Below are 16,040 nucleotides of genomic sequence, written 5' to 3'. Positions count from 1 at the left end.
CTGTACTGTCCTTGGCTGCTGTTAACGATGCAAATTTTCCAACAGTTTGATTACTAAATGTTGTATATATATATATATATATATATATATATATATATGTCTGTCTAAAATCAATTGCTCGGCATAGCAAACACCCTATGTTTCAAAATTTATGAGCAATTAAATTTCTCCAGTGTTTTTCTCTCCAAGGAACAGATTCTAATTAGACTGGGTTACTATTTGGGTTAAAATACGATTACAGAGAACTTGAAATATCAGGATAAAGAGAAATTTGGGCAATTAATAGGTAAAAAAAAAGTAAATAAATCATTAAGCATTACTGCGGAACACAGAACTTCATTATTGCAAAGAACAAAACATAAACGATTAAGTAAAGAAGAAGCCTAAAGTACAATAAACAGACAAGCAAAAGACAAGTTTTTGTCATCAAGGAGAAAACCATAAAAAGTTCCTAAGGGACATTACTGCAGAGCCAAATGATCACTGAGTAGGAAGAAGCAGAAAGTCCTGCTCTCCATCATCCTTAGGCATCTGCCAGCTACTGCCAAGCTTGGCATGATGCTTCCGCATGGCCAGTATTACAGAAGTTATTTATTAGACAATTTCATCCAATGCAGGCAACAAAGCTTTTGATATTTATTGGAACAGGTCCTCTCAAGTGTGCAGCACAGATATATTTGCTGGAGCCTTAACCTACACACTTTCAGTAAGCTTTCAGCTTTAAGTACTAATTCTATATTTTACTGCATGATATGGAGGCAGATTGTGTTTGAAAGCGCAATGACCACAATGACTGCTATTACTTAGGTTACACTGTTTGGCTTTACAGGCCTTGTGTTTCCATGAATGCTAGGACAAATTTTAGGAAAACCGTAGAAAGTGAGAGAGAGAGAGAGAGAGAGAGAGAGGGCGAAAGAGAGAGGGAGAGATAGAGATACAAACAAGTAGCACTAACAATTCAGAGAAATAGTAACAATCACCCACTCTGAGTGAGCCATTCGAAAGGTAAAATGCTGTTCCTGAGATTATCACCTCTATAACAAATACCAGCAGTAGCTATAGAGATCACAGTGTAACATACGTCTCTGACTAATGACTAATTAGATTCTGACTAATCTACGAATTTTTATTGGGGGAGCCACAGACTCCACAGACGGTGCACACGCACTATATGCATGACACATACCACACACTATGCATAATAATTAAAGCATTTCCTTTTTCACACTCCTCTGAATATAGAAGCCACTTTTTTCTTAATAGGTCATATATATAAATGCCTCTTGTAGACAGGAGCAATTGATTTTATATGCACGTTTGCCTGCACATGAGCAAATATGTGTTTCAATAACCTTCAGTGGGTTATTCTTCATCTTAATGTCCTGTTAATTTGCCTTGAAGGAACTGCTCCTGCTTACTGCGTGAATAAGGAGAAGAAAGCATGCTAGAAGGAAATGGATGAGAGATGCAGAGAGACAGAGATAAAATGAAGAGCAGGCAGACTCAGGCGGGCGCCTGTGTTTGTGTGTGTGTGTGTGTGTGTGTGTGTGTGTGTGTGTGTGTGTGTGTGTGTGTGTGTGTGTGTGTGTGTGTGTGCGGGGAGAGAGCCTGGAGGAGGAAGCCTGGCAGGTCAATGGAACAGTGATTTGTAGGCCAGAAGCAAAAAGGAGGCAGATAAAACTGGACGGAGCAGATTAACTAGTGCAGCGGCAGCCACGGTGAGACGAGGTGTTTTTAGTGAGCTGAGACAGAATGAAGGACGATAGGAAAATGAGAACAATACAAAGGAAAAAGAAAAAAAGAGACCAAAAGAGCCAAGGTGAAGTAGGTGAAAAGAGAAATGGACAAAGAAAGAGAGAAGCAGATGGCAAAACAGCGGTAAGTACTTTTGTTTTTGGTAAAGCACAGTAGCAGGTCCCTAGTATGGCCACTGCTGATCAGTATGATCGAACCCTCTTTTTCCTACATATGTGACAGAAGACATTGTGGAAGAGTGAAAGTCCATCACAGGGAACATGTACTCACACATTCACAAACCATGGGCAAGCCAGGGATGCCAGTCAGCCTGGTTGCACTCCTGCACTGCAGGAGGACACTGGCATACCTGGAGGAGAACCAGACAACACAGGCTGAAAATGCAAACTCCACAGAGAAACATAGCAGAGGTGAGATTCAATCCCCATCTCCGATGGCGTAATGTAGCAGTGCGACCCACTGGAACACTGTATCTGCGCACTGCTCACTGTAACACTGTCTAGAGCAGTGTTTCCCAACACGGTCCTCAGGGGCCCTCAGACAGCCCACGTCTTTGACCCTCCCAACTGGGAAAACTGACCAAGAGCATCAAAGTGTTTTTTATTCAACTTGTTTAATCAAATTCCAAGAAGCAATTGATTCAAGACCTGACATTATTTCAGAGGAATATGCATAAAATGACTTTGTAAAGGACGTGATAGAATATTACTCTCTGTCTCACATTCATTGACTGATGTCATACATTTCAGTAAAATCATATAACTGTCCATCTGGAAAACTCCCACGTGAAATCATAACACCAGTAAATTAACGACGGTCTAAATGGTTCCGACATAAACTGCACAGTGAGTTATTGTACTTACTGAGGTTGCAATGACAATCATGCAGAAGTATCAAAACACACCCACACACACATACACACACACAGACTGTGGTGGGCTTTGCTTTTTTGAAGGGTAGAATGACCCACTCAGGAGCATCCAAAGAACAAAAAAGTAAAAAATACCGTGGTTGAAACCTTACCCATTTAGGCTAAGCTGACTGCCTGGCTGCAAAAGGCCCCAATCTCCCCAAGTTGAAAAGGCTCCCCCAGGGCTCCCACTGTCTCAAAAACACTCCCCCATCCTTATCAAACATAGAAGAGGAGCCGCATTTTGCACCGTGCTTAGCATTCAGCGGACGGCCGCTGCCTCCATAAGGGCAGACTGCAGGGATTCGGTCATGCTCACTTCAAAGAGAGCTACTTGAGGTAACTGACTTGTAAAAAAATTATTTTTAAAAACGTCTCTCTTCGTATTATCTTTAAATACATTCATCCACTTTACGAGAACTCCATGTAAATAATGTATGTAAAACAGTATCATAACCCACAAATGAATGTTAAAATTCCTTTTCAACAGTAAAGTTCCCATAAATACCATGAAAGTTCCCTTAAAATTTTAAGTCAACTTGGGGAAGTGATTTTCGGTATACCCACGATACTCCTTTCTAGCTCAAAGCTTACATGCAATATTGGATTAAGGTGTCAGTGACTCACTCTGGAGCAGTTTGACTGTAATTGTTTTGGGCTTCAGGTGTTCAGTACTTTTTTCTTACTTTGCAGTCAGAAGCAGTGGCTTCAAGCTCTGGCAATAGCCTGAAGGGAGACAGTTATGTCCCATTTCTTATAGCTGTCATAATTTAGAATGATGCTACATGTTGGGCTACATTACATCAGCTTGCACTTAGATTTCTTTAATCCCCCTGAGTAGCGAAAACACACCCTACTATAAGTCCCCAAAGACTAACCCTGCTGGTAAGGCATTACTAAGCCGAGAACACCGTATAGCTCAAGGACATTCCTCCTACTGCTGGCTACCACATGGGAAATCTTATATACTTGCTATAACACAAGATACCGCACCTACTTCTGGCAACATGATAGAAACAAGCTTTTCCCCTGACTACCGCAGAGTATTCAATGGCTACAGCATAAAGCCCATTCCTTCGAGTGGATACAACATGGACACAATAGCCCCCCCGCCTACAACCCAGTACATGGTCTGTCCCATTAAAAAAAAATAAACACACACACGTGTCCCTAAAGAGCAGTACTGTGTCAGAAGCCAAGGGAAGGACAAATGAAAGCGATTCACAAGTCTGTCACTTTGAGCCATGGCATAAGCAGATGCTTGAACACGTCCTGAGATCTGCAGTGAGGACTCTGGGAATTGTATCAGATTTACTTGCCTTTCCAAATTAGCTTCTCAGTACCTTGATGTGCAGACACGCACACTCTCCAGTCCTCTGCGGCACAACGACAAAAGAACACTTCTCGTTTGTCGTACATTGTTAGAGTTGTCGCACATGCACATCTCAGATGCTATCTCACATGTTTGGAAGCTGGTGATTTGAAAGTCAGTGTTAACACTATGCAAAATTATAAAGTGACAGTGTGACCTTGAAGCAAGAGTAATGCGGTAAATCTTTGCTTCCTGTGCAAATAATGTCAACCTAACTTTGCCTTTGTTCAAGATATTGTGTAAGACATTCAGCTTAGTGGGCACTAGTGGTAGGTTGAAAAGTGCTAAAATCCTACATTATGTGCAGTACCAAGTGAAAAAGTTTAATATATTAATGCGACACATATCCAGATCCTGTACTTTTCATCTTTAGGAACTGGGCATCTTGTCAAAACTTAAAGGAGAATGGATGGAGCAAAATTAGGGGGCGGTTTTACAAGAAAGCCATTCAGCATGACAATGATCCTAAGCACAAGGTCAATGCAACCCAGGAGCGATTAAAGCATGTTTTACAGTGGTCAGGTCAGAGTGCAGATTTGAACCCCAAAGGGAATCTGCGGCTTTCTTTGAAAATTGCAGTCAACAAGCAATCAACAAAAAAGACCAGGAGCAAGTCCACCATGAAAAATGGGCAAAAATCACCCCTGAGGACTGTGACAAGCTGGTAGCTACTTACCCCAAAATACATAGAGCTGTTATTGCAATAATGGGTAGCTCCTCCGAATATCAATGTGTAGGAAGCGAACAGCTATGCGGGCAGCATATTTTAGTTTTTGATTGTTTTTTAATAATTTGCAGACAATTTTCATTTTACTGTGAGAGACTACGAGTTGGCAAATACCATCAGGAAGAATATATGTACTGTATGTATCATTTATAATTCTGGCAAATCTGATCCTTTTAAGGTGGTTCAATACTTTTGCAAGACACTGCATTCTCCTTGTGTGTGTCCAGCAGAAGAGATTAAGTGTCGGCAAAGTTATTTCCATAAGAATGTAAAAAATACATTATTTTTTTGCGGACAATGTAACTGTAAGATAAGCTGGGTTTCTTGGCTGTGTAAAACCAAGCCGCTACATCCAGCTTGTTAGCCGACTCTGAGCTGGAGGTCGCGAGTGGGAGGACCACAATGCTTCGCTGCACCAGAGGTCTGCAGCATTAATGCCATTTAATTTGCGGAGTGTAAAGAGAGCGGCATGCTGCAAGGCCATGAATCAAAGGGAAATACATTCATTTTCCCTATCAGATACTATGTAGCATTAAGGTAAGTTATGGATGACATGGAGTTTAGGAGCTAAAAACACAGATGACGACGTGTACAGAAAATGAAACGGCCCACCTCGTGAACCTCGGTTGATTCACTCAGTAAGACAAAGCAGAAGCCGAGGATACCTATTAAATTTAAACTTAGAGGGAGACCATAACAGTTTGACCTTTTTACTGTCTTGGGGTAAAACACATTAAGTGAGTTTATCTGCTTGATGGCCTCAGTCTCACTGTTTTAGAGCATTAAATCTGCTCCTTGTGAGCACCATCCGCGCAGATGACTATAACCTCACGTTCTCCAGTCCGTGGTGGTTCGTTGTTGTTTTAACTGCATCCTCAGCTGAAGCCAGACTCTTACTGCTGAGCAGGCTGTTATATACCCATTTAAGTTTCACCTGGCAGGGCTGCCTGCAAGCGTCAGCGAGAGCTAAAGAGACGGAGGGAGGAGGAATAGATGGCAGGACCTGTAACACTGAGTAGGCAGAGGGATAATAAAGCATAATTTTATGTTTGAGATGTAAGCAGAGTGCATTTGCTAAAACTACAAAGTGAAAGTCATATGCGGTACATCTTGATTTTCTCCACTACCTAGAGGGAAAATACATTCTGCTCACCCATCCCCACTTTTGTGAAACATTTGCAAGAAAATGTGACTGAAAGCCTCTCTGCTTTTCTGAAGCCTGTTCACAGCTGTTAGCTTCCAGTCAGGCGAAGGAACCAACAATGGCATCAGAGAGAGTGTTTTGAAAATGGGTCAGTCTGCTACACGAATTATCAGTGGTGTGAGAGGAGGTACATTTGCATATTTAATTGTTTCATTCCTTCAGACTCAAGACAGTTACAGTACCACGCCTGGGTCAGTGGCACAAATGCACTTTCTCTGTTACAGATCCAAGGGTCGGATTGTGTCTCGTGACTAATGCACAGTGTCCATTCTAAACTGTTTAGACGTGGCAGCAATAGTATTGCCTGCATGACAGACCATAGAATATATTTCAATGGGGGACTTATGCATAAGCTGGGAGCCATTCTGCAAAACATGATACCTCACAGAACAACAAAAGCCCATCGCAGGACCTGTAGTATGTGCTTCTTATAGCAGGGATGCCCAATCTTATCCGCAAAGGGCCGGTGTGTGTGCAGGTTTTTCGGATAACCTTTAGGTCAGCGGTTCAAACCCAGGTGAGAGGACTCTTCAGCCAAACAGTCTTCTAATTAGTGACCTAATTAAGGAGTTGTAGCGAAAACCCACATACCTCACGATCCTTTCTACACAAGACTGCCCACCGGACTAGTAAAACTAAAACCAAAATCTCTTTATACAACCAGAAAATTTTCAACTCAAAACCAAGAACAACATGGGGCTTCTTATTATGCGCTTGTATACTAAAGCAAAAGTAGAAAAAATAAATTAACATAGTCATATACAAAACAAAAACCCAGAGGCGTAAAAAAGAGAATGGCAATTTAAGTTGATTAGTGGAGCAGAAAGTGTTTGAACAAGGAAATATATACTACATAAACAGTAATTGCAATGCCTGTTCAAAATGTTTACCCATAACATTTTATTCTCACCACTCCCAAAATAAGAACACATAGAAAGAGGACTAGTTAGAGTACAGTAAAACCAACACTGGCTGTTTGATCTACAGCTCCCACTGCTGTAGAAAGTGGTGGACTGTAGCTTGTCCTGCGCACTGGCAAATTTCACTCGTCACATGCAGGGACATTAATGCTTCTGTGTTCTCCAGCCGGGTCAGTAGAGCACAGAAGGGCGAACGGCAGCATTTTCAGCCGGCCGGGCCGAGCACCAAGCAGAGCATCAGCACATTGTCCACAGAGGGATATAAGGCCAGTGAATGTTACAGCACACTACAATGCTGCCAGAGGGCTGAGGACCTGCACACCTTTTCTCATTATGCAATTACAATGTGCTTTTCATTCAGTTCAGGGAATCTAAAGGAGCAGCATGAGGACTTATGATTTATTGTGGAAGGGATGCAAGGCCATTGCACCAATCAGATCCTTATAAACAGTTACTTATTACCCCCCACCATTCCCCCACCACTACCACCCACACAGCTTCCTTACTGAGATTTCTGCACCACTGTGACATCATTAAGACATATAATAGGGAATAATATGAAAAGTACCCACTTTCTGTTAAAAATAGTCAATGATGATAATTAAATAGGCATTTCTTACTTGGGGAATCCTTCGGAATGCTTTACAGAAAAAAAGGAAGGGAAAATGAAAGAAATGACTTCTAGGGTCATAGTTCATACCTAAAACGAGCATAGATGCAAATAGGGGTTTTCTTGTGTTACTTATTAGTAATCATTCAATGTCGTAAAATAAACTGCTCATTTCAGGAGCAGTGTTACATCAGCAGCTGCTTTGCATTTAAATTGACTTTGAAAACTTTTAAGGGTAAAATGTAAAACACGAATCTATGATAGCAAAGAATGCTTTATAAATGGGGTACATTTTTTTTTGTAATCTGAGTCAGTGGAAATAAAGGACAGTAGAATGTTTTGGGGGGGAGAAAAAATGTTAATATAATGTCTCCCTGTCATAAATGACAAATTATAGTTATAGCAGTTTTTTTTTTATTATGTCAGCGCTTTATAATCAGAGAAGGCATGGAGCAGAAGCCTTCATGGACTAACTGCAGTTGCCCTTCTGCCCGTTCGGAAGCAATTTTTTTTCTGGAGTCACATTTCTGGTTGCTGGTGCCAGTTAACCCTTACCTTGCCGAGAAGTCCGTCCAGGGGGCTACTGAGGTTGGCGCTGTTGCACGTGAAATTGAGAAGTGACTCCCCAGGGATTCCAGGGGGCCCATCACCTCCTCCGTGGCTCAGGCTCCCCCAGTCGGGGGCCAGCGGAGCTTGCTGAAGTGCTGCGCAGGACAGTCCCATGAAGTTTGATGGCTTAATCATGAAGGCCTTCAGGGCGATATTGGGAGAAGCCTGACAGAAAACAGCACCAGGAAACACTTGACCCACTGAGAGGAAAAAAAAACGTAGAGCTTTGTTTTTCGATCCAATGAGATGGCTGACCCACCAATGACCCACTGTGTCAGAACTAAGTGAAATGACCCAGTTTGTTTTGTTAGTAATTACTGTGTGCAAACATTCCTTGTTGTGATTGAGAAAAACAGAAAACCAAAAGTGCACCAATTTGTTATAACGTTATTATAAGCATATAGATTTTTTTATGAAGTACTGATGCAGTAATAATAAAAACAAACAGCATAAGTCACTTATTTTAAATTAAAGTTCTACAAATGCTGCTGAAATGTCAAGTATGTATTCAGTCAGTTACCTGTGAACACAGAATTATCTTTCACCCGTGCACTTTTTTATAAATATTGATATATACAAATAGTACATTTTGAACAGTAAATCTTATTACATGGAGTTTTCCCATATGATTTAGTGCATTATCAAATGCATGATTGTCTTAAATTGATGATGGTGGCAAATGATTAAACCTTATCTTCCCTGATTCATAATGACTTTCTTTTTTATTTTTTACACGTAACTGCCTATGAAAATTCCAGGTGCCGCTTATTTTAGCGAATGCATCTTTCGGTCCAATAATGTGCATAGTTGTATAGGCAAAAGTGACAATATGAAATCCTAATAACAGGTGAACAACACACCCAGTGGCTCACTCAGGCTGTCAGATGGACAAACAGTCTGCTAATTCTGCTACCAATTAAATCTTTACTTATCTTTTCAGTACAGTGTTACAGTGTGATGCACAGGGAGAGACAGACAGAAGGACCAAGGGACATGAGGCACGGATAGAAAGAGAAGGCTTAGCAGAAAGGCAGAAAGAAATGAAGAAGGAGAAAGGAGAGAAATGGAGATGGTACCTTTGATACGGCCTGCGTGCGGCTGGAAAGGAGCGTGTCAGCGATGCGCTCCACGCACTGGACGATGCGGGTGCAGGCCCCACCTTTATTCTGCGCCATCCACAGCACGTGCTCCTCCGCCTGCATCATGTTGCTGGCTACGTCCGCGATGTAGTCGGCAAGCTGAGAGAGGAAAGATGTCTGTGACTCATATCTCAGCTTCTTCGGGAATCTTTTCTGCCGACTTAAAAACAACAATGCAGTAGGCAATCGTTTTTTTTTAATACAAAATTTAGACATGCTCTTTAGATCAGACCATTATTTTCTGAAGGAGATTATTAAAATATTTACATAAGTGTCAGTGTAAAAATGCTCTCCTTCTGAGGAATGTGAACGAGATTGCCAGTAATAACAGCCCAAGCACTGATCCAAACTTCTTAACACTACAGCAGAGCATCATAATTTGCATAAGACGTTTGCTAGACACCAAATGAACAAAAAGAAGAGTGTGTTCTGTTCTCTTTTGTCCTGTCTTATGCAAAATGAATCATATGTTATGAAGATTACCTTTCTCTTTTCTGTTTTATGCGGTGTGCCTTGCAAAGTGGTATTCATTATTTAGTTCAGGATAAATGCAGTTATGACACTAACAAGGACAGAAGACAATGACACTCAATTTTGAGCGAAAAAGAGCAAGGTAAGAATTTATGATCTCACTGAAAAATACTGCGTTTCTTTACTAGGATAATGAGATTTGCCGTATTATGTATAAGATCTTGTTTTATTTTTTAATTTTTTAAATATGTTGACTTTTTAAAAAAGATCCTACAGGAAGCAGGAATATCTCTAGTGGCTAAATTATTTTTTGAAATTTTCTGCCTTCCATTCTGCCAATATAGAATTTCCAGTCTAAAAATGTCTAATGAATTCAGGAACAAACGAGGCCAGACCAAAAAACACCACCTAACAATATGTACAGTCTCCTTAAATTGCATGTTACCCTGTTACTGCACTGATGCCAGGTCTAAAACTCAGTCCCAAAAGCCTGGCAATTAAAGCAGTTAGTCCGCTATCCACCAGTGCTGAGATCACAGCAGCTGCCCATGGAGGCTATTCCCTGGGGGGCCCGCTAGGGGGCACCAGAGGAAACAGGAGAGAACATTATCTATGTGGCTTCCTTCACCTGTCCGGGGACGCCAAGGGAAAGTATTACCATCAGCCATTTGGCACATTTGTATCAAATGTAGTACAACACTAAAGAAGGATGACCAGGCATTAGTGCAGCCAGCAGCATTAGCCTTACAACACACAATAAAATGCTGTACATCTTGGATTTGATCCATGTAGTGCATGAGACTCTCCACGATGCGAGTCACGTAGATGACATCCATCATATCGTTGAAGTGCGCCGCTCTGCTGGTGAAGGCTGAGAGCTGCCGAGCCAGGGTCTGTGCATTGGTGACGTTGACAGCCATCTAGAATGGAACAGAGCAATCTTATTTGAAGTTTGCAAACAAAATAAAAAAATAACACAACAACATAGTTTCTGAGAAGCTCTAAGCTTCATGTCTAAATCTTCTATTCTACCACGGCTTTCATAAAAAAAAAAAAAAATTGCCATAGAAGTAGATCTTCGCTGTAGAACAAGCGCTATACCTGTTAATGGGGAGGAATGGTGTGAGGAGGTTGGAATACCTGGCTGAGCTCATGCAGAACACGAGTCACTTCACTGGTGTATGTGCACTGGCTGTAGTCCTCTTCTGCCCAGTTGCCCGCCCGGTCACACTTTCTCCAAGCCTTCTTCCCCCGAGAAGTGGGGTTTTGTTGGTAAGATTTGCAGGGTTGAAAGGCCAACACACCCGCCAAAGTCTTCAGCCACCTGCTATGACACAGCGATTATCATGTTTTGATTGACCAAACCAGCACACTCCTCTGCTTGAATATCTTAATCTCATCTTTCTGCTAATGTTTATGAGTAACATTTCTATTAACACAACCTAGTACCGTAGCTCAATTCAAAACAGTTCCCTCAAAACAGAAGGCAGAAGGAATGAGTGTTTCAAAAAGGAAATGAAGGCAGTACACCTGACGAGGAGGGAAGTCATTAAGGCTTATCTGCTGTACTTCACTGCCTTCCATTTCTATCTAGGCAGCATTCTCCACTGCCAGCTTCAGCACTGGCTACTTAGTAATAAATGGCATTAATTCTGTTGAACAAAAAGGTCTCATTTTCCACACCATTACTGCTCTGCGAAAACAAAGTAGTTCAGCAATGCACTATAAAAAAACACCCTGGGTGAAAAGCATATGAGCTCATGCATCCTCACACACCAGGGCAATGAAAATTATTGCCACATGCATCACTAATAACTCCAAGAGCCAATCAGATGCAGTTTCCTTCAAGCTCCCACCTGAATTCACCCTTGTTGTTGGTGACCCTCTCTGCAGGGCAGTAGAGTGTGGAGGTCTCCAGCACCACTATCTCCATTCTTCTAGAGCTGTTTCCCCGGGAACTGGTCACCAGGCACTCCCAGTCACCCGATGCACCCATATCAATGTTGGCAAGGATGAGCTCACTGATTGAAGCAGAAAAAAAAGTATAATTTAGGAAGTAGAATGTAGAACAAAGAGAGAATTTGACAATGACCTTTAATTTAAAGAAATGATAAAGAAACTTAAAAAAAATGCAAAGCAACACATACACTTATGCAATTTCAGTGGTAATATTTTTCTGGATAAAGATGTTACAGAAACATAATTTCTAAGAAGGAATCTACTGCATACATTTCAGCTAGCAGCAGTGGCTTGCAGCGGCTTCAAACACATTTGATTCTTCAAATCCTGAATGTTCATGTTTGCATAGCTTACTTGACATTTGAATTACAAGTGACGCTGAATTGATAGCACTCAAATCTCTCCCAGCAAAACGATGGCTTTCAATGTACTGTACAGTCCAAAGTATTGCTCTGTGCTTTGCCACTTCACATAACGAGAAATGGTAAGGACGTCTCTGTCCTCCATTATTTGGAGAGATGAAAAGCACTCCCTTTTCAACTTTTTAACATTTCGGTGATCTCCAAACACCCAGTGCCAGACATTTCTCCTCAATATGAACATTTTGTGATTTCTCATAAATAATAAAGCATTAATTTGCATACCTGCCTTGTGCAGAACCTCACACTAAACATTTCTTTTTTAACTTTCAGGAAGTAATGCATTAGAGGTATTCACGACAACAATGTTTATTAAAATATTCCCAAATTCCTGAATTTTCTAAAGCAGAGGATGTACGTAAAAACAGGAAATGTGAGCGACTCATTTAAACGACATTTTGCCCTGAGATTTTCCAACACAAACTCAGGTGAATGGCTTTGGGATAGAATGCAGCGTCTAATAAGAGATGACAGAAAGGACGGAAATATGCTGTAGATCATATTCTCATATACTACAGCCTAAAACATTTACATGCAGGCAGGATTTCAAAAGGAGAAAAAAAAATGTGAACAACAGCTGCACAAGCTCTATTTGTCCCGCTGCTAATTACATTCAGTTAACCTTTCAGTTACGAGAATCAACTTACCCTTAAATCAGTCATCTTCCGCTGTATTACACTCATAATTTCAGTGGTTCCTAATTAGTTGTGGACCCACTTATGACATTTTAAGTTTAGGGTAAATCCTCTGATATCTCTTGCCAGGGTTCAGAGCTCAGCAGACACACTACTCCCAGTTCTCCCACAAAGCCACAGTCCAGAAATAACGCAGCCGCTTCTGCTCAAGGCCTTCCCTCAAATAAATGAAACCACAAAATGCCATATCAACTCTCCAACAGGTCCGAAATAGCAACATTTTGAGCATAAACCAGCGTCAAGCTTTGTGATGTTCATACACTGAAATATGTGATACTGTACATATACGTGAAATGACAGCAGAACCTCTGCTTTTACATCACTAATATAGTGATCATCAAGATATCTGCTATCAAACATTTCCTTGGTCCTTACTCCATGCACTAAACCGCTAAAGGACAAATGAAAGACAACTAAACAGCTAACAGTTGAAAAGCTACATCTCTTTGCTCTGAAAAATGCCTCTTCTGCTGCCTGATATGTGCCCTTGACCAGCCAAAGACTTTCATAACGTTCTATGTTTGAAGAAATTCTAAGATGCACTGAGCGTAACAGCGGATCAGATGGACATCTCTGTAAGCCCTCAACCCAAAGAAAATCATCAAACAAGATAGGATTAAACAAGCTGTCAAGATGTCAAGAAAACACGAGTTTATTGGACAGCAATACCCCCACCTCATCCCACAAACTTTATCGCTCAGCACAAGACATCCGTTAAAGTGCCACTGTAACAGTGAGAGGCCACTGGGGGACAAATACAGAGCGGCAAGCACAAAGTGTTGACCTAAATTCATATAAACACTCGACTATTGTAAAGCCGTCTGCCCGCAATTCTTCCCAATGGACTCATTAGGGGCGTTTATAGTCCTCTGATGATATTTAATGATTTGTTTGTGTAATGTTACTTATGAGGCTGTAAAGCTCAGAACACGGCACTTCCAGATCACATTCCAGACATAAACCATGGTACCAGCCCTTCCCCAATTATTTGGTTTTCCTACACATAAGGAAGGATCCTTATGCCTGTGTATATGAGTGTGGGTGTGAATGATAAAAACTACACATGCATGTGTATGCTTGCCCCTTTCTTTAGAGGGTAACAGGCAGTTGGTGGCAGACCTTTGTGGCTGTTAGACAATGATAAGCAATAATAAGTCTTGCATAAAAGGACTTGAACTGCCTTAGCTTGAAAGCTTTGTAGAGTGAATTTAGTATAAATATCTTCCTCTCACTACACCCCTATTATTCTCTCACATATTTAGGTTCATGCTGAAACCTTTGCTCTCCAGAAACCGCCTTCCATTTCATTAGGGACAGTATCTCAGGTGATGTATCTGACTCTTTTCCAATTAGCCGTGACCATTTTCCTTTAATCCACTGCGTACCACCAGATGTCTTCTTCACAGTCGCCTCGCTGCTTCACTGCTGACACCCTTCTGGGATTGTCTGAAGCTATGTACAGTCTTCTCTGTGACAGGACCATTGATTAGGGCTGGCCCTATCACAAGGAGGGAGCATTAGGATGCACGTTTATCAAGGTTCAAGGAATAGCTCACAATTTCTCTTCCCGTCTTCTCCAAAGCCATCCCCGTGTCATGTGACTGTGATCAGATGAAAAAAGTAATAGGCCAATTAAATCCGTTTCCATGGTGACTGAAGTCTGCCAAGAGCAGCGTAAGAAGAAAAGCGGTAAAGCCAATCAGCTGGCTGTCTATGTGTGTGTGAGAGTGTTCAAGAGGATGATGAAGAAGGGAGAACTTTTTCTTTTCTCTTTTAATTTATTCTGCTGTTTTTTTTTCCTGAAACAGATCAGATTGATTAAAAATGGAGAGGATTAAGAAAGATACCTGAAGTAGAGGACAGCTGCAGGCATTAAAGAATTTGATTAATGGTGCATGACTCACGTTCCAACTTTCTCTTAACATCATTTATTGTGTCTTTACCTGAGCACCTCTACTCAGCAGGGATGAGGCCTCAAAGCATATCATAATTAGTCCTTCTCTTCAATTATCTTTGGGCTAATTCCATATAAGATTTGGTGTTGAAATACATAAGAGGGAGGTAGTCACATATTTTGTATGTAACGTACTATGCAGATTTTATTAAATTAGCTAGAATTGCCCTACATCAGACACACTGTATAACAGTTAAAAGTACTCATTAAATGGAATTTAATTGTTGTCTTAAAAAAACAGGATGAATTCCATGTTCTACCCTCTGAATACTGTTGATGTACTAAGGTTTCTTATTGTGAAAAAGAATCATTTATTTGTTTATTTGTTTGTTTTTGAAAATCCAAAACCCAAACTACTCAGAAGAGTAGTTACTCAAGCACAGGTCATTTGGCGTTTCTGATGCTCTTCTACATTTAGAAAGGTGCAGAACCTAAGCAGACATTACTAAACGGCATCAAGGCAAACACGCCAAACTAGAACATTCCAGTAAGACCAGAAATTCTGTGCAGGGAAGAGACCTTCAAGAGTTAATTCTAAAATTGGAAAACAGCAAATTGTCCATAACAAGTAATGTTCTGTATGTTGGCAGGCATGTAAAGAGGTGAACATCCCAATTCTTGGTATTACTTTAAAATCCATGGCGAGGAAGCTGTACTTGAGGAAGATTTTCGCCATTGCTATTCTTTCAACACCTGCGCTTATGATATGAAAAGGTAAAAGGCGGAGTTGGTCTGGATACAAAGGAACTGTTTTTCTTGGCTGAAGGATTTATAGGTTGGGTTGTTTTCCATGTAAATGAGCACAGTGCCTCCCTCTGCGGGTGCGGAAATACTGCCAAAGTAAACATTACTGTATATGATTTTTATTGCAAGAACACACATAATTAGTATATGTAGCGGAAGCAGGTGCTAATTGCATGACTCAAAACTGGAATTATGCTAAGTGCTAAATCTCCCTCTACAGGGAGGTGCTGTTGGCCTGCTAGCAGGTAGTCTGCACCATAATGTGATGCAAATGAACTGTACAATGTGGAGCTTGTGCAGTGACAACTAACCTACATAAACTATCTAAACCCAGTCTGATATAAACTTAGGTTTAACGGATGGAAAGAATTGAAAAAGGAAACATTGCTAGACTTCAGAGCTGGTGCGTCCAACCTTAAAGACATCCAAAATACCGATGGAACAAGCAAAGACATTGATATATTTACGGTTTGGTTTTCCCATTTTTTGAAATGGTATTTGTATACAAATATGGCTTATTTTCATATGACGAATCACGTCGTTATAGACAGT

The 16,040-nt window shown here is 40.9% G+C and overlaps 1 protein-coding gene across 4 annotated transcripts in view; it reads right to left on the bottom strand.

Moving 5' to 3' along the window:
- Positions 1-16,040, bottom strand: part of LOC125739132 (adhesion G protein-coupled receptor A1) — a 118,061-nt gene that overhangs the window by 56,433 nt on the left and 45,588 nt on the right. For 2 of the 4 annotated variants that reach the window (XM_049008938.1, XM_049008940.1), the window contains exons 8-12: positions 11,574-11,738; positions 10,858-11,044; positions 10,488-10,637; positions 9,184-9,345; positions 8,054-8,272 (exon numbers count right to left, since the gene is read on the bottom strand). In XM_049008938.1, coding sequence (XP_048864895.1) covers positions 8,054-8,272; positions 9,184-9,345; positions 10,488-10,637; positions 10,858-11,044; positions 11,574-11,738 — 883 coding nt within the window. Of the gene's footprint in view, positions 1-2,025; positions 2,045-8,053; positions 8,273-9,183; positions 9,346-10,487; positions 10,638-10,857; positions 11,045-11,573; positions 11,739-16,040 lie in introns of those variants that run through there. The other 2 variants (XM_049008939.1, XM_049008941.1) reach the window with 2 other exon arrangements.

This window comes from Brienomyrus brachyistius, chromosome 3, assembly GCF_023856365.1.
Source record: "Brienomyrus brachyistius isolate T26 chromosome 3, BBRACH_0.4, whole genome shotgun sequence".
Lineage (NCBI taxonomy): Eukaryota > Metazoa > Chordata > Actinopteri > Osteoglossiformes > Mormyridae > Brienomyrus > Brienomyrus brachyistius.
The sequence above is the reverse complement of the archived record's forward strand: the minus strand, read 5'-3'. Positions and strand labels throughout refer to the sequence as shown.